General features: G+C 42.3%; 1 protein-coding gene across 1 annotated transcript; it reads right to left on the reverse strand.

Moving 5' to 3' along the window:
• Positions 1 to 458: 458 nt before the first annotated feature.
• COPS8 (COP9 signalosome subunit 8) lies at positions 459 to 18,118 on the reverse strand. The gene is made up of 8 exons (XM_060015872.1): positions 17,979 to 18,118; positions 16,852 to 16,922; positions 15,673 to 15,721; positions 14,336 to 14,468; positions 11,035 to 11,142; positions 8,871 to 8,933; positions 7,418 to 7,465; positions 459 to 6,697 (listed from the first exon to the last, which is right to left on the reverse strand). Exons 1-8 carry the CDS (start codon positions 18,054 to 18,056, stop codon positions 6,618 to 6,620), a joined length of 630 nt encoding a protein of 209 aa, XP_059871855.1. The 5' UTR covers positions 18,057 to 18,118; the 3' UTR covers positions 459 to 6,617.
• Between the last annotated feature and the right edge of the window lie 1,156 nt (positions 18,119 to 19,274).

The raw sequence follows: 19,274 nt of genomic DNA on the forward strand, positions 1-19,274 counted from the left end.
CTAGAATACACACAAAGTAGTTTTAGAACTGCTAACTTTTACTTTTGCAAAAAAGAAACCCACTAACTGGAGTTCAACATGTTTAAAGTTCTTTTGTCTTTAACCTCTGGACATATCTAAATAGCATGTTCGAAACCTACTTGAGTTACGTCCCTTGCCTTCAGGGCAGTTACGTTATTCATTTGAAATACAGACAGGGTCACTCCTCCCCACGCCTCCATCACCATTTATATTATTTCTTCCTTGAATATGTGAAACATTAACATAATTCCAAAAGTCAGAACTGTACAAAAGTGGCCCTAATTCCCCAATTTTTTCTATCCTTTCCATCTCATTCCTTCCCATACCCTGAAAACAAACAATTCCATTATTTTCCTTTCTCTCTCTCTCTCTCTCTCTCTCTCTGTGTGTGTGTGTGTGTGTGTGTCCACTGAGGAGCAAATACAGGTATATTTTATTTCCTCTTCTCTTACACAAAAAAATAGCATACTCTGGGCATTTTTATGCACTTTGCTTTATTTTCCTTAACAACATAGCCTGAAAATCCCTCCACATCAGTGACTGTCATCATCCTCTATTACAGATACGTAGCGCTCCCTTACATGGATATACGAACATCTATTCATGTATAAGCAATTAGGTTGTTTCCAAATTCTTTACAATCAGAAACAATGCTGCAATAAATTAATGCTGCAATAAATAACCTAGTGTATGTCTGTGTATATTTATATTTATATTGTGGGAGTTGAATCTTCAGGGTAAATTCCTGAAGATTAGTTGCTGGGATAAAAAGTAAATGACTGTAGTCCTTAGATATTGCCAAATCCCCCTCTATAAGAACCATTCCAATGTGGATTCCCATCAGCAAAGCACGAGAACCAGTTTCCCCAGAGTTTCACAACAGAATGCAGTTAAAACTCTTAGTTTTTGCCAACTGGACGAGTTAACTCACTGTTTCTAATTTGCATTTCTCTTACCAATAAAGTTGAACATCTATTCATGTTTAAGGGCCACTTTTATAAATTTTTTGTGAATTGTGTTCACGTCCTGTGAATTGTGTATTCATGTCTTTTGTCACTTTTTTCTGTTTTCTTCCAATTCCCTCAATTTACATATTAGGAATATTACTAGTCCTTTCTGTTGTAAATATTTTCTCTCAGTTGTCAGACATCTGTTTGAGTTTATTTTTGGCCATGCAAATGTTTTATTTTTAGGTCGTCAAATTGATCATTCTTTTCTTTAATCTTTTCTTTAATCGGGGAGCCAGAGGCCCTTCCCTTGCCCAGGTTAAAGAGGAATTCATCCATCTTTTCTTCCAGCGCTGGCATCAAGATCTCCGATCTATCTGTACTTTATTCTTATGGACCTTTCTAGTTTTCCAATGGCTAACCAGTTTTCCCGGAACCATTTGGTAAAAAGTGTGCTTTTATCCCAGCGCTCTGCGATGCCACCTTTATCCTATAGTGCATCCCTGCATCTGTCTACTTCTCATCTCTGTTCCATTCCACTGGGCTGCCTGCTACTCATGCCCCAGTGCCTTGCCCTTAGTAACAGAGGCTCTGCGCTGGTTTAATGTCTGATAGGACAGTGATGTCCCCGCCCATGACCGCAGAGGACTCCCAGTTGTCAACTCTTGCTTGATTAGACTTAGTTTTAGATTTCACGATACATTTAGAATTACATATTCCTGTTGCCTGTTGAACTGATTCCTGTGGTAAGAAGAATGGTCCAAAAGACATCCATATCCTAACCCCTGGAACCTGTGAACATGTTAGGTTACATGGTAAAGAGAAATTAAGAGAGCAGATATAATTAAGTTTGCTAATCAGCCTATTTTAAAATAGATTATCCTGATTTCCAGGTGGGACCAATGTAACCAACCACAGGGATCCTTAAAAGTGGAAGAGGGGGCAGAAAAGAGAACCAGAGAGAGAGTAGTATGGGCTCAGCCCGACGCTGCTGGCTTTGAAGATGCAGGCAGAGGGCCACGAGCCAAGGAATGTAGGCGGCCTCTAGAAGCTGGAAAGGGAAAAGAGACAGACTGTCCCCGACAACCTCCAGAAAGAACGCAGCCCTGCTGACAGCTGATGTCAGCCCATGAGACTCATCTCAGGTTGCCGAACTACAGAACTGTAAGTGTATATCCCCCTGCTGCTTTAAGCCATCAAGTGTGTGGGAATTTGTTACCGCAGCAACAGGAAACCAATGCACCCTTTTCCACAAAAAATTCTTCTCTGTAATGATGCTTCTCGCCTTAAAGTCTACTTTTTGTAATATTACCTAAGCTGCGCCAGCCTTCTCTTAGTATTTGCATTGACGTATCTCTTCCCAACTTTTAACAACACAGGAAGACTGAAAGTTAAGCATCTCTCATAAATAGGAGTTTTTTCTTTTAACACTTTAGGAACGCCAGTTCACTGTCTTCTAGTTCACTGTTGCTTCTTTGAAGAGAAAGTCCCCCTCCCTGCACCCCCATGCTTCTAGTATTTTGCTTTCTGGTTTTCAGTGGTTTTACTATCATGTGTCAGGGTGTGGTTTTGTGTATTTATCCTGTGTGGGGTTTTCTGAATCTGTGGCCTGATTTCTTTTATCAGTTTTGGAAAATTCCTGGGCAGTACTTCAAGTATTATTCTCCTTCTTTATCCTCTCTCTCCTTCTTGGGTCCCAATTCCTACAGGGTCTGTCTCTGTACTGTGTGCTTCAGTCTGAATAGTTTCTAGTACCCTCCAGTTGCAGTTTGACTAATGGTTTACTGCAGTTTATGCTTACAGGTACCTCGCGACCCCAAGCCTTTCGTGTTGACTGAAGCCCAGCACAGCGGACTGAAGAAAACCAAGCTGTACTCAAATGGTTTTTTGGATTTGGCCTGTTGACTTCCTACCCCAAGGAGCCTTAAAGTTTACCAGATGGATAAACAGCAGTGTGGTTTAGCCCTCGCAAGTCCTGTTTTTAGCACTCCAGCCCTGTGAAAATACCCGAGTCCCACGGGTTGCTCGGTTCTTAGCAGTGGCACCAGAATCGGCACACCCCCCAGGAAGAGGCTGCTGCAGACACAACCTCTTCAGGAGCCTCTCTGCTCTCAAACCTCAGCTCCTCATTCTCCAGCTCTCCAATGCCGTCAGACAGATTTGTATTTTATGCATCCCTCTTTCTGTAGTTCTTGGCACATTATGGGTCTGCCTGAAAGTACTTCAGCCAGGAGCAGAAATACACATGTCCTTATCGCCATCTCCACCTCTCTTTTTACGTTATTTATTTAAGGAAACTCGGTTCTTTGTCCTGCTAAATTCCCCTCACTCTAGATTTGGCTGATTGCTCCTTAGTGGGGTGTTTAACTTGTTCATCCGATTCCCACATTTCATGTAAGTGAGCAGGTAAATCTGAAACCTTGATTAGATTCACATGCATTTTGTGGGGGCAGGGCTTGCCTTGACAAGAAAACTTACGGCTGATGCTACGTGTTTACTATGGCTCCGCACCAGGCCCACTGGTGCCACTGTTAGTGACGCTAAGCCTCCACGCACAGGTGGATCACTGCTCTTGATTCCAGGAAAGAGATGGAGAACTGGGAAAAGCAAAATGAAGAAGAAACAGTCCAAGGCCATGCTGCAGACAGGCTGGTCACAATGGGCAACCACAGCTCAATCTTCTTGGGGTCTTTTCAGGAACCAGGTAGAGCACGTACCCTGGAACTGTCTTCCTAGACAAGGAAGGGAGTGTTTACTCACCATATCACGTGCCCAGCTGCTGAAGAGCTAACTCTCTTCCCCGGTTTGCAAGGGCAGCCCCTGTGGCAGTGTCACGGTAACCCTCACTGGATGTACAGCAAGGTGCTGCCTGCGTGCAGCGGGCAGTCTCGGTGGCAGCCAGAGCACGAGGATGGGCTGATTCTCACTCCGTGGTCTCAGCAGCCACGGATACTCGTTCCCTAGATGCCTTACTTATTTCACTAGGGGCGGCAAAGGACTGCTTTTCTATCTGTATTTTTAGGTGGAATTCTTCCATGAAGAAGTTCCCATCATTGGTCAGCTGGCTACTGTGCAGGTTCCATTTTATTACTTTGGAGATTGCTAGGGCATCAATTCATTGTTCTGAAAACTGATAACTAAGCGAGTGTACTTTCTTGTATATGATGAGGTTTTTCTAATATTATAATTATGACCTTGCGATTGAAAATAGAAACACATATACCTATTTTTCATGCTCAATTTGTCTCATGTTTAGCCAGTGGGAACTCCTTCAAATTATGGCGAGCGGGGGCTACTCTTCGTTGTGGTGCGCAGTCTTCTCATTGCGGTGGCTCCTCTTGTTGTGGAGCATGGGCTCGAGGTGCGCGGGCCTCAGTAGTTGTGGCTCACGGGCTCTAGAGCGCAGGCTCAGTAGCTGCGGTGCACAGGCTTAGCTGCTCAGTGGCGTGTGGGATCTTCCTGGACCAGGGCTTGAACCCAGGTCGCCTGCATTGGCAGGCAGATTCTTAACCACTGCGCCAGCAGGGAAGCCCCAATCTACAATTATTGCCCCAGACCTAGTATTAACCATTTTGCAAATAAGTTCTTGTTCTATGTAGTTGAAAATGGAATTTAGAGACCACGACCTGGACATTAGTGGTTCTCATTGTTACTGGCTTATAATTCTTCTAGGCCTTTACAGATGGGCAGAGCTAGGAAATATTTACTGTTTAGAAAGAAAAATAAACCATATGAGGTTGTTGAGTCAAATTTAAGATTAGCTTCTAACATTAAATTATGTAATTTCCAATTGGTTTTATCCTATAATATACTTTTAATAATAATGGTAATTATTATCAAATAACGATTAACAAAATCGTTTTTGAAATTAACCATGAAACCATATTCAGTAGTTTGAGATTTTTTTGTCCTTTGTATGTATCCCATTGATAATGTAAAACAAAATACTATGAAATACTACGAGTCGCCTGAAATAATTTTTCCTCTATGCTCGACTGTCCTCCCCTTCCATTTTAGGGAACCATTTTTATTAGTTTTTGGTTTATCCTTCAATGGCTTCTGCTTGAAATACAGGTAAATATGCATGTATGCACAGTTGTATATCCATTCACCCTTTCTTACCCTCAAAATAACAGTATAAACCCCCGCTGCTTTGTGTTTTCACTTGAGATCACCTTTAGTGCACCGAGATCGTCACTCATTCATGCATGCGTGCATTCTACAGCTGCATGGCGTCACCATACTGTACACTACTGTTTACTCAACTAGTCTCCTATTAATGAACATTTGGGTTGATTCCAATCTATTAAAACTAAGACCCGTGGATACAATTTGTCCTTAAACCTAGAAGTTCAAAGACTAGCAAACTAGCATTGTTACTTTCTAGCTATTGATCCTCTGACTTCTTGAATTTCCATTTCCTCAACTGTAAAACAAGAAGTTTTAACAACATGACTTATATCAAGGTTAAATAAAACATTAATTTAACAGGTATTTCCATAAATGTTAACAATAGCTGAAATAGCCAGTAAAGTCTATTTAAAATGAGTGAAAAACATGACTCATGTAATTACCACTATATAGGTCATTTCTATTTAATTAAGAAATTTGTAATTTAAAAGAGACAATGACAAATTAGAACACATCCACAGGAAGACAGGATAGTGAAACTTCTAGAAACTACCTTCAAAAAAACAGTTGAAAAATTCAATTAAATATTTATTGAACAAATGCAGAATAAATGAACTAGGGGGTGGTTTTAACCTGAAGATACAATAAACAACTTCAAATATCATTCAGAGGGCTGTCACACAAAACATGAAAGACTTGTTCAGTATTTCTCCAAAGGGCAGAACTTGACCCAAGGGCCAGACGTAAGCAGCCAAAAGGCTGCGGACAGCTGTACAGAGTGTGTCACTTAATCGCTTCTTTCCCAAACAATGCATTCCACACTTACACTTCCCTTCTTCTGAAAGGAAATATTACAACTTAATACTTCTCATGAATGTCTTTGACAAGTTGCATTTTCATGGCAAGCCCTCCACTGCCAGCAATGGATGTACTCACACTCTTAGAAAAAAATCTGAAGTTAACAAGCTGGTTTACTAGGGAGATGGCCTTTGTTCCTCAGCTCTATCTCAGCATTTTATATTTGTGATTCTCAGGAGGGGAGAGAAAAAGAGCATATTCTCCAAAGGGGGTGAATTAGAGTCCCCAGCACTTCAGATCCTGCCCCTGGGGACAGTCCTTCTCAAACCCCAGACGCATCACTGCAACTGTCAACCTGTGGTAGAGATGGGAGTGTGCTGTGTGCTGGGGCAGAAGAAGACAGCTGACAACCACTGTTCTACACGAAGCAGGAGAGCTGTATTTCGCGAGTCACTAGGAAATATAAACTGACTGCCTAATACTGACGGGCTCCATCCAAACTGTCAAATATTACAAAATGAGAATTGTTTCAACAACCATTCAGCATGTTTAAGGACAAAATATATATAATATATTTTATATTATATACGTATTTTATCACATACTCAGTAAGGAATGCTGAGGTGCTTAATCCATCCAATAAAATTGAAAATAAGAATTTTACATTTTTCTGTCAGTATTCAGGATGCTGAAGGTGGATCTTGAACTCAGAATGATAAGTCAGTTTTCGAGGAAAGCCACATAATCGGTGAGTCTGGCTAACTGCTGTTCATTGGGGATGGGTGGAACGGGGGCAGGCTCTGCGCGTTGGAGACAGAAACACACTCAAGTCAGACACCAGGGTCACAAATCTTTGGTACTGCCACCCCCGCCCTCCAATGTCTTTAACAATACGGAAACTTTCTTAGCTTTGCCTTGATCTTGGACATTTAAAAAAAACAAGCCAAGAAGCATCAATTTTTATGAGTAGTTTTCCCAACCTGGGAGTAAAGGCATGTCTGGCTTTGCTGTTACTGAAGTTTTCCATGCGAAGGTTAAAAATACTTTTAACAGGTAATCCGTCTACCAAGGGAACATAGCCCTTCTTGGAAAGACCCTCCCCACACGACATTTACTTCCATAGTCACCTAGTGCTAGCCACATGCCAGGCACTCCTCTAGACTACTCAACTGTCAGTGAACAAAAAACCCACAAAGGACCCCATCCCCCAAAGTTTACTTCTAACTTTTAAGCTACTAAGTGTCAGCCTGGGGCTGCGTCTGTGTCAATGCTGGTGAGATGCTCGATCACACCTCCCCTACAGGACACCCTGCGGCCAGGCCAGAGGGGATCACTACCTCCAGGTAAGCTACAGAGGGGAGTCCACACATTCACGGTTGTAACCAGATGTACTATTATAAATACCAAGTTAGGATTTCATCCCCTTGTTTATAAGATTAGAGCTAAGAAAAATAAATACTACAACAGCAAACAAGAAAAACGATGAAACAATTTTTAAATGAGCATATGAAAATACATACCTGAAAAGGGAATAAACCTGTTAAAGGAAACATCCAGGGCCCCTGCAACTAAATAAAATGTAGAGCCCAATTTACAGAAGTCATTGTAAAGAACCTTCACATAGAACATGTCATTTTTTTTTTTTTTTTTTTTTTTTTTTTTTTGCGGTACGCAGGCCTCTCACTGTTGTGGCCTCTCCCGTTGCGGAGCACAGGCTCCGGACACACAGGCTCAGCGGCCATGGCTCACGGGCCCAGCTGCTCCGCGGCATGTGGGATCTTCCCAGACCGGGGCACGAACCCGTGTCTCCTGCATCGGCAGGCGGACCCTCAACCACCGCACCACCAGGGAAGCCCAGAACATGTCATTTTTAATGCAGTGGCGTTCAGACAGAGACAGTTACGCTCTATTTTCTTGCATTGCTTTTTACTGCAGCAGTCTTCTCTCCCCATCTAGACTGACAGGACCCCCTCGCATCACTCCTCTGCACCCTCGCAGGTCCGAGCACATGGAGATCTGTGCACCACTTTACTGTGGGGTCAACAATGTCTAACAACAGGGGTTCAGAGCAGACGGAAGGAACTCTGGGATGAGGCAGATCAGAAGGTTTACGGATGTGGGCACTGAGGCCAGCTCTAAGGACAGGGCAGGAAAGGCCACTCCTGGTAAGCAGGAGGGAGTGGAGCTTTCTTGCAGGAAGGAACGTGGCTCATTTCAGAGAGGAAGGCCGAGGGACCAGGAATTCAGGTGGAGACAATGAGGACAGGCCAAATCATTTAAGGCCTGTAAAGGCCAGAGACCTTAATTTTGTGAACGTTAAAGCCACTGAATATCTTGTTTAGGAGAAGAGTCTATGTGTCTACAGCATGAGGAGAAAAGGGGAATTTCTGAATATTTTAAATATCTTTTTAAAAGGCAATAGTTTAGATATTAAGAATAAGCAGTTAGAAATGGCCCCATAAATAAAAGAACGAGAGATTAATACTTATTAAAAATTAAGTTGTAATAAAGATTATGAAACACTCACATAAAATAGTTTATGTATGAAATACATTAAAAAAATTAAGGTAAAACCAGGTGACTTTTTTTTTTTTTTTTGCAGTGTGCGGGCCTTTCACTGTTGTGGCCTCTCCCATTGAGGAGCACAGGCTCCGGACACGCAGGCTCAGCGGCCATGGCTCACGGTCCCAGCCGCTCCGCAGCACGTGGGATCTTCCTGGACCGGGGCATAAACCTGTGTCCCCTTCATCGGCAGGTGGACTCTCAACCACTGCGCCACCAGCGAAGCCCCAGGTGACCTTTAAGATCCTTTCTACCCTAAGTATCCATCCTATACCTGAACTTAACATGAGTTACTCTCATTTTGTTAGTATAGCAGAATTTTATATCAAATTATTCAAATTCAATGCCTGAAAAACTTCAGTGATCTTATAAGAGCTCAGTGCTGCAAGACGGACGAAGAGCTCCACCTACCTGGCTTTCTGGGCATGACCATCCTCGTGGTGGAGTCGGCCTGCCATCCTTGTTCTAGGATACCTAAAAATGTGTATTTAACACAGAAATGAATTAAAAAAACCAAAAACTTTTCATTTACAAGATTCACAATCTGTCAATGACACTACTTGTACGGGAGACCTGACGTGTGTAGATTAACCTGTAATGTGTATTTTTAACTAGAAGCGTATACTAGAGACAGCATTCTCACGGGAACTTATTTTTGAAATATTTCTGAAACATATGATTTTATTCTATCAGGCTGCTATAATCACTAACAGATGATTAGTTTTCTATAATATATATATATATTATAGTATTAACCTGATCAAACCTTATTAAAGACAGACATAAGGAAGACTTATTTAGTATCTTCTATAATCATTACCTCAGTAATAACAAAGACGATGGTGACAATAAAAACAACAGCATACATACACAACACAGAAGGCTGGCCACTAGGTACTGTCCTAGGTGCTCTTACAGGGATCACTTTACGTAATCACAACAGCTCTGTAAGGGGACACAGCACCATAATTGAACAGACGTGGAAAAGGAAGTTTAGAGAATTCCAGTAAATTGCCTTAGGTCACGTAGCTAGCACGGGGGAGGGTACCAGGATTCATACTCAGTCAGTTAAGAGTATGGACTCTGGGATATACTATTTATTAGATAATAAATTATGGATCAATTTCAAAATAGTCAAAACAAATAAATGTTTGTATTAGTAAGTAACAGTATGATTTACTGTAAGAACGTTCATTAACCTGCCGTCTATGCGTCTAGAACTGTGCTAGGCCTTGGAAATTTATAATCTGTGGTGCTTAGTGGAGCTCGTATTTTGACTGGAGAATCCATCATCGTAAAACAACGCCACAAGGCACATGCAGTATTAATATTCTACAGCAACCTAGCAAGGGGAGGGGACAGTTTGGGCATGACCTGAAAAATGAAAATGCAAAAGCACATCTGGAAACCAGTGGCTAAGAGTGGGGTGCAAGCACCTAGGTTACTGTTAAGAAATGGTGAGGGAAAAGTTGGGCTGAACAGGGATGCTGGGATGAGACCGCCTTCACCACGGAAGGGTGAAACAGGCATTTCTAAATGCGAGTTCCAGACCAACTAAAACTTCCTTCCCTGAGAAAACCCACCAACCAAACCCCCACCTCGTGCTGATTTTCAAAGGAAGAGAAATAATTTAAAGACGTTACAGAGTTTAAGCTCAGAATTATGAGTATAATGTTACCCACCTGGCATGTTTAGAAGCAAATGATGTGCACATGCTTTATTTTCTTGCATCTCACATTTTCTACCACTTGTAACAACTATGCTGTAACCTGGGGCTCAGATGTGGGAATGTTATCGAATGCTTGACTCTGTACCCCCATTCGCTACCTTTTTCTTCCAGTAACTCACTGTTCTCACTGCCTTCTTTTCCCTCCCACTCTTAGTCAACAGCAGCTCTAATTTTTCCTTCCTGGGCATCAACTTGGAGAGCTCCCTATCACTTAGTAGGGCTTAGGAGTTGATCAAAGGTCTTAGAGATAAAAGTAGAAAATATTCAGGGGTCAGACCATGGGTACCATGATAAGAAATAGCTACAGGAACATTAAAGAGGTTCCGTAAGGGAAGAGCTAGAATAATCACATGCAACAAGGGTACATCTCAAAGACACAGTCAAATGTTAATTTCATAAAAATGGCAAAGTATTCCTTTACAAAGCTCCTGTTCTAAGACATCTCTAACTGCTGCCTGTCTTTGGCAAAAAGTGCTTTAGTAAACACAAACCCGAAATTTCTCATCCACACGCAGAAGTCAAAAAAACTCTATGAACCAAAAAGTCTTCTTTAACCGCCACGGTGGCGAAATCTGATGCGAACCCCCAAGCCTTTTCTGTACACTCTTCCCTGACGCCACCTGCGTGCGGGTCTGCGCTCTGCTGCCTGCAGAACCACGACTGGGCTTGGCCACGTGGTGCTGGCTGCTACGGTTTGTGCAGTGCAGGTCTGCCAGCACCTTTCTAAAGAACACACACAAACTGAACTCCAAAACACATCCTGTTCCAATGGTTTCAGATAAGGGACCGTGGACCTGTAATTTACACTTCCGTTTTCCCTGAAAGTAAAAAGTAAGCCCCAAATACCTTTCACAGCCTCTTCCACGGGAAGTCCAACAAAGGCTGCGAAATCGTCGGCGATGATGGAGGTATATGCCTGAGAGACCAGGGCGAAGGCTCGCCTCCGGGTGGCATCTATTGTGGGAGGGGAGGTTTGGCAAACAGTGAACCACAAGAGCTGGCATTTTTTGAAACACACAATTAAATTATTACATCACTGTCCTTGTCCAAGTTTGATAAGCAAGACTACAGCAACCTAAATTTGTGTTTACAGGTACAGCTGTAGGCGCCTAACATGTAAGAGGGGCTCAAATATTGCTGAATAAACACATGCACTTCCTCTTAGGTCAAAAAATCTCAGGTGACAATAAAAATTACAAAGATGGAAAAAAGTTAATATACACAAGACTCCAGCTCTAAGAAAATTTCGTTTAAATTTGGGATGTACTGGGGATGTATATTTCAAAATTTTTCTTTTATCTCACTTATAAAAACTAGAAAGAATGGAGCAGAAATTACCTAGTCCCATAATTAGTTGTCCTTTCTCATCAGGGCCTCTGCTATAGGACCACACCTGGGAGTTGCAGAGCAAACCTCGTAACTAGAGCACCTTCATAACTTTCAAGTCTACTCTGAACTCTTGACGTCATTCAGGTGCAAATCCTGAATGACTGAGCCTCACAGAAAGGGGCTGCAAGCAATTCCAGCAACAAAACCTCCTCCCTGGAGACCACATGTGGGATTTCCGCCCCCCAGGCTTAAATTTCCACATTAAATAATTCAGGAATGAAGCAGAGACAATAACCAAATGGTAGAAAGTGGAGCCCACTGCTCCTTGAGTAACACAAAGCATCCTCCACCTGCCTTCAACATGCTTAGCAAGTGTTCTGGATTTTACTTTCCACACTTAATAGGCAAGTATACACGTACAAGATAGCCCTGCAACATATGAAAGTCCGCTCTCCACTCCTGGGACACCGCCTAACAGCCACATCAATCCCCGTAGACACTCTGCTCCAAAGTGGCCTGCTGGCTCTCAGAGAGGAGCCTTACACCTTCTCATCCGTGCGGCGCTGGGTGTATGCTGCTGTGTGGTCTGAACCGCCCTCCTCTCTTCTAGTCCCAGGTCTGTTTATAAACTCTCCCTGTGGCACTGGAGTCACTGCAATCTCCGCCCTTCTCTGAACTCACAGTAACGTTTACTTATTGAACAAGCAATCTTTTACCACCTATGGTGTACACTGCACCCCTCCTCACCCCATCGTCTCAATTATATCCGGAACTTCTCTGCAGGAGGGCTTTTATATCTTTATATCCCCTGAGGGGCCCAGCATCTCTAAGGAAGTATGTGCTGCACACAGGCTTGCGGAAGGTCTCACCAGGACCCAAGGGGGCCCGACCCCAGCCCTAGGCTTTGTGCTCCCATCTGCCTGAAAAATCGCGGGCAGTCAATCACCTTGTGTCATTTCTCACTGAGGCTGACACCCTCCCCAGCTTTCAGTGAGCCACTGTTTGCTCCTCTTCCAATTCCTTCCTTCTTGCTACCAACTCTCAGCAAACGACCTTAAATCAGACTTCTAATACAGCTTAGAGATGAAGGAACTTTCTCCGTTCAAGGCTACAGACATTCAGTGGAAAAGAACCGAGAGCAACAATGAAAGAGGAAAATACAAGGGTGCACTGAAAACTACATTCATTTGGCAAGCTTACCATATTGTAAAAACATTCACTTTAGTTCAAGTACTCTGGTCAAATTCTCAGATTTGAAAAAGATGGGGAACAGAACAAGAATAGAATGTGAATGAAAGAGAAAAACAGAATGGAGAGAAGAGAAACATACAAGGGGAGGCACAGCAGACTGACAAGGAGAGCAGAAATCAAGGCTAAGTGATCCAGGGCACCAGTGAGACACTCAGGCGGCTTTTAACCTCTCAGCGCGAATGAATCTGACATCTGCATTCTCACCAGTCACTATGTGGCCCGCGAGATCTATGAGACGTGTAACCTCAGGAGGGCACGCGTTACAACGACAAGCTGGAAGGTGGCATCAGTTGAGCTCGCACCTAATACTGCTGGCAATTCATCCTGGGACAGTCCTGGGGAGACCCTAAGAGAATGCTCATTCTTTTGTTCAACGAATACTTAAGTGTGCCTATTATCTACCGGGAACTGCCAACTGCCGGCACTGGAGACACAAGGGAAGGTGAGCTTGCTGTCCTTCCCAACCCATCTCTGCCCTTAAATTCCAGGGCGGCGGCCACCCAGGCCTGTGGCACCTGGGCTCCCTTACTCCGTGAATGGGATTCTGCAGGGCAGGGAGTGTATTTCCTCGGCCCCTCCCTGTCTCGCTCTGGCTAAAGCTCTGTATCCCCGCTCCTCAGGGCTTATGCAACGTGGTTAAGGCTGCCTCCAGTGCGGAGATCCAAAGCTGCCCCCACTGCGCCCGCGCAGCAGTGACCCCACACGCCTCCCTCCCACCGCTGCCGGCTCCGTGCCCCTGCTCACTTCCCCCACGCTGAAAGGAAGCGGCTCCTGTTTCCTCACTCACACTGCTCTGCTTCACCACGCCAAGAACCGGGTGCACCTCGGAAGCAACCTTCCCCTCCTGCCCCTGAAAAGCTGACATGTCCTGCCAGAGTGATGAGCGATTCTCAAGAACTTCTGCTCACTGATTCCTCCAGAGCAGAAGGGCGGACAGTGAGGGCAGGTAGTGGCCAGAGAAACAAGGTAACAAGAAGTGAGGGTATAACAACATATAAGAGGGGGAACCAAGAGACTGAAAGCAAACGCTGGGGGTGGGAGAATGGAAAGAGAGAAGCACGGGGGAGTTTTGTTGCAGGATCAGTGCTATGTCACACCAGACTTGCAATCTTTCAGCGTGATTAAAAGAAGTTTGAGCATCTGCGTACTGAATTGATTAATCACAAATCCAGAAGCTGGAGACAACCCCATCAAATGCTGAGGTCCACAGAGTCCAAAGCAGTCTCTACTTTCAAACATGCGGGCTTGAAATCTTATCCAACTCATGACCTGGACTTATTAGAATATTACATTTCATTTCAGTAGCCAAAAAAACACCTCTTACTGACAAGTAACTCCACTTCTAGAATTAAATTAATAGACAGTGAGGTCCTCAGCTGCCGACATAAACTCAAGCAACGTGAAATCAAAGCATGATTACAGCAAATCTAAAAAAGACTTCTGAAAACCCTACTCACTTAGCAGAGCGTACCTATTTTCACACACATCATCGACTTACTTCAACACCCTGGCACCTTAGGGGAACAGGTCTAGTCTGATTTAATTCTGAGCCACAAAGAAACACTACCTTTAAGTGCCTCCATGATTGGCTGGACCGTCTCAGACCACGGGTGAGCGCTGATGGTGGTATAGATCCCGGGGAAATCTCTCTGCCAGATTCTTTGTCCTACCGACCAAATTCCCCCAAGTTCAGAATTTGCCTGCAATAAATATCATTGCCTCATTTGAAGATATTCACTCTGCACATATACCAACAAACGTATCTTAAAACATAATTCAACATTTCTTTTAAGAGGTGTAATTACTTTTTCAGCCCAACCACTATCAAAAAGGTTTTCAAATGTTTTGAACAGTACTGTAGAATTTATTTGCACGTTTTATTATAACAGAAAATTAAGGCATGGGAAATTAGTCCAACAATATTTCACAAATAAGTTTAGGAATTAGTTATCTGAAACATTGTTTTTTGAAGATTTACATTTATTTACATTTCATATATACTTATGTATAGTATACAGAACATGTACTAATCCACATATACATGTACATAAAATACATACACCTATTCTTCGGGCAAAAATAGTAGCAAAATGGCTAATAATATAGACTCCCAACCTAAGATGTCATAAAATGTAGCCTAAGGATAAAGTTCCCACTAATATCACTGAAATATCATCTCATTTACAGCTTTATTTTAAACCAGTAAAGCTGGAGGAACATTCCAAACTTACTTCATAGAATGTGGAGGAAAGAAAGAGAGTATAAATGCTAATCTGATCTGCTGCTGAATATCAATAATGAACAAAGGAATTTAGGTGAATTCTTATTAATGCTCTGTGAATGTACAAAAAATTCACTTCACATTTATGCTAGACACAGTGAATCACCTGAAATTAAAAATTTACTTCATTCCATCTTGGAAGAAACTTTTAAGTGAGTTCATCTATTCTCACACGAAAAACAAGAAATCCAAAATCCTAATTAGCAAAAATCTTAATGCTCTGAATAATTATTATTTTTAGAGTGTTCTTGTAAATAATACTAGTTGCAAAATAAATACCATTATAGGAAACTGCACAGATCAGTTAAAAAAAAAACCTAACAAACAAAAACCAAACTTTTACCTAAACTGACCCAGTTGTTTATTGCGTAAATTGACACTTTGCTACAAAGTGTCTTAAGAAACCTGATCGGCAGGAGCTGAGCACAGATTTCTGTACCACCCAAGGGAAATTACAATTTCTGATGAGAAGAATTTGTAGATCTATTCTTAAACTTTAATACCAGTTTAATAACTATTTCTGTGATCCACATGAAAAAGAAAACAGAAACTTTTAAGAGATCGCTTTTTAAATGAATGTCATTACTATATTAAAGTAATAAGGTATATTGAAGACTACTTACAGATTTTATAGCAGGTGGTATTCTTTTCCAAAGATATCTTGCATTATTCCTAATTTACACCCCCCCAAGAAAGAATAAGCAATTTAAAAAAATCACCTCCGTAAATGTTTAGAATTCTAGATCCCAGAAATATACTTTAAAATACTCTATAAAATACAGAGCGAAATTCATATAATGAGTTTATCCAGGGGAAGTAACAGTGGTTTTCCAGATAAAAGACATGAAATATTTTTACCAAAGTAATGTTTTACCATTTTTAGTGAATTTTTAAATTAATAATACAGATCTTAAATTGAGGCAACACCACAAAGCCTTAAATAGAACTGCCTAAATAATTTATTCATATATAAAATAAACAAATTCATACACTTTCAGGGTCCTGGCATTCCCTGACAATATACACAGTACACGATGCTTTTCTCCTTATCATGACCCCTCGTCCTACTAGTGGATATAGAGCCACCAAAACTTCAAGGTAGTTCTTTTTTTTTTTAAAGAGTTCGCAAACTTGAATGACATCAAGCATATGACATAATGAAAATCTCAGTTTAGTTTAAAAGGTATGAAATGAAAAGGTTTAGAAGAATTTAAAACAAAATTTAACAGTAACCATCAGTGGGTTACAGAACTACAAGGGACTCTTTTTGCACAACTATACTTTCTGACTTTTCTTCAATGAACGTGCATTAGGAATAATTAAAAAACAAAAACCTTTCAAGAACTGTCATACATGTTAGTAACAAATTCCTCTTAGTCGTCTCAATCTTCCCTTTCAGTTTCTCTCAGTCTCAATAGAGACTGGGAAGTTAAGTAAACAGTTTAAGTCAACAGTAAAGTAAACTTTAGATGTGAAGTTAAGTAAACAGAGGTCATAAAAGACAGAGGTTTTATAACAAGAGAATAAAGAAAAGATCAATAGATTTAAAGGAATTTACTGACAATGCAGTTTCTCATAACAAATTGGAATGTTTTTTACAAGGTATATGTAAAACAGGTGTATTTAAAAATAACTCAGACTAATCATAACTTCTTGTCATGATTCAATATACGAAATAAACATACTAAGTATTACACTAAAAAGTATAGCTCCTTGTGCCTACGCTTTAGTGCTGGTACTTCAAGGCAAGAATAACTGCTTGAGGAAAACGCTTCTCTTAGCTTTAGGTAAAAGGTACTTACATGTCATTATAAAGCAGATATAAAGCTAGAAGCTGACCATACACTGGGGGTGTAGCAATTCCTCCTGGAGCCTGTAAGACCAAAAAACAAAAGAAAAAAAACCTCATTTATTCTTATACTTTTATAATTTTAGAAGTGTTTTCTTAACTCATCTAAAGAGTAAGTATATTCTATAGTACTTACAGATGGAGAGACAGCTTAGAGGAGTATCGCACACTAAAAAGCCAGAGTATTAAGTTTAGATCTGTCATCAGATGTGACTTCTCCCCCTCTGGGCCTCTGTGTCTTCATACGCACAAGAGTATTTAAATGGGATCCCTTTCCCAGTTCTCAAATTCTTATTTAAATAGCCTCACTATTATAGGAAGTATTTCCAACAGATTCCTAAAGCAATATGATTCTGCCCATTATACCGAATATGTTAAATAGCTACATAAATGAGTAATAAAGAGAAAAACATCACAGCTGAGTTACAAAGACACTACTCCCCTCATTCAATTTTAATTCATTCAGGAGACATCTACTAAGCGTCTGTTAGTGAGCGGCTGCTTCTTCGCAGTTCCCTCCTTTGGTTAATTAGCTTTTTAGACCAATGCTATAAATGTCTTTAAGGGCCTTTCTAAGAAAAAAAAAACAAACCCTTAATTACTTTAGTAGTTGCATGATATAACCTTCACCTGCCCTACTGAAAACAAACGGTAAGCTTCAGTGATCACAGGAGACTAAGGGCTTTCCGAATTAATAAAAGGTTACAAGTTACATCTTCTTGGTCTGTGTGTAGGCCTGCACAAACGTCTTTAATAATATACATATTCTCCACCTCTCCCCACAATGGGGAGGAAAGAGATTTAGTTTAATACGAGAAGCATAAAGGATGTTAGGAGCAAAGATGCACAGCGTTTTCGGGCTCACTAGCTGAAGACAAACAACAGAAAGCTCCGAGCGAGTTGGGGGAGGCCAGGCCTGGATGCTTAGCCTTCGGAGCAGGCCCCGGCGGCCCGGACTCCACACGCCCAGCTCCCGCGCCCGCAAGGGGCCGGCCCCAAGCCCCGTGGGCCCCAGGCCCCGTTACCCTGGAGACCGGCGCGGTCCGAAGCCACGAGCGACCCCACGAGGAGAATGGCTACCTCGAGCTCCTGGTTCTCGCACTGATCCAGCAACTTTCTGAAACTAAAGGAACTTTCCGCCATCACCGCCACTGGCATTTTCCCGGCCGGTCCCGCCACCGAACCTCCCCGCCGAGCCGGACCTCAGACTGTCCCTCGGGGCGTCGCGCCCGCGATGACGTAAAAGCCGACGATGCCGCCGAGCGCCCATGCGCAGGCGCCTCGTTGGTTCCGCCGCGTCAGCAGACATCCCTGAGGTCGGGAGGGTATGCCCCCGCTCTGGCCGGCGCTCTCGGTGCTCTGGAGGACTGGCCCGGCCTCCAAGGCAGCCAGTCGCTTTAAGAGCGTGCAGCCGAAGTCGGGATGGGAGGGGTTTAGTGCATATTTGAGGACGATTAGACGTCTTTGCTTTGAGGCCATGCAAATTTAAACGTTCAAAACCTAACTTTTGGTTCCTCCCGCACCTACTCCTTCAGCAGCCCTGCCACATCGGTGAAGGCGCTGCGGTGCCCTGCGGGGCTCCCCTCCAACGACCTCACGTCCCCACCTCCGAGGGAAGCTGCGCTGGCCTGGACCTCCAGCACCGCCTGAACTGCAACGTTATCCTGACTTCCACTCCTGCCTCCCTCCAGGCTACTCCCCACACAGCCACCGCAGCCGAAACGATGCTTTCGGAAACATAAATCAGATCTTGTTGCTCTGATGAAAATGATAGCATAACAACAAATTCCTAAAATCCAGTCTTTCACATTGCTTGCAAAGGGCTTCAAGATCTAATTCCCAGATCCCCTCTGACTCGCTCTGGCCATCCTGGCCTCCTTAGTTTTCTGCCCGGTGCTTACCGTTAGCGAACATTATGTTGTGAATTATTTATTTACATCTTTGTTTTGCTGCCCTTGGCTACACAGCCAAGGAAGTGACTTCCATTTGTCCCGTGTTGCAGGGCTGGCTACACTATTTATGGGCCCAGAGGCAATTGAAAACGCAGGTCCCTTGTTCAAAAAACAGGGGAAAGTACAATTAAAGCTATGTAATATAAAGCTTTTCCCTTTATTCGCAGTGTGTCTCTCAGACTTTCACATCATTTCAAAAACTGCTATTTAATATCCTAAGTAAAGAAAAAGTAATACAATTTTAAATTATTAGCATGAATTTTACCATCCATCTTTATGCAAAGCCCGTTAAATTTTATTTTATTTTAATTAAGTTGTTATTGAAACATACTTGATTTACAATGTTGTGTTAGTTTCTGGTGTACAGCAAAGTGATTCAGTTCTATATATGTGTATACATATTCTTTTTCATATTCTTTTCCAT

This window comes from Delphinus delphis, chromosome 7 (genome assembly GCF_949987515.2).
Source record: "Delphinus delphis chromosome 7, mDelDel1.2, whole genome shotgun sequence".
In the NCBI taxonomy this organism is placed as follows: Eukaryota; Metazoa; Chordata; class Mammalia; order Artiodactyla; family Delphinidae; genus Delphinus; species Delphinus delphis.

Bases quoted from the DNA above. Each gene is read 5' to 3' on its own strand.
- COPS8 (XM_060015872.1), bottom strand. From the start codon at position 18,056: ATGCCAGTGGCGGTGATGGCGGAAAGTTCCTTTAGTTTCAGAAAGTTG. The intron at 14,469-15,672 runs GTAAGTAGTCTT...TATTTATTGCAG, and splicing joins TACCACCTGCTATAAAATCT to GCAAATTCTGAACTTGGGGG. The intron at 7,466-8,870 runs GTAGGTGGAGCT...CATTTTATTTAG, and splicing joins GGTCATGCCCAGAAAGCCAG to TTGCAGGGGCCCTGGATGTT.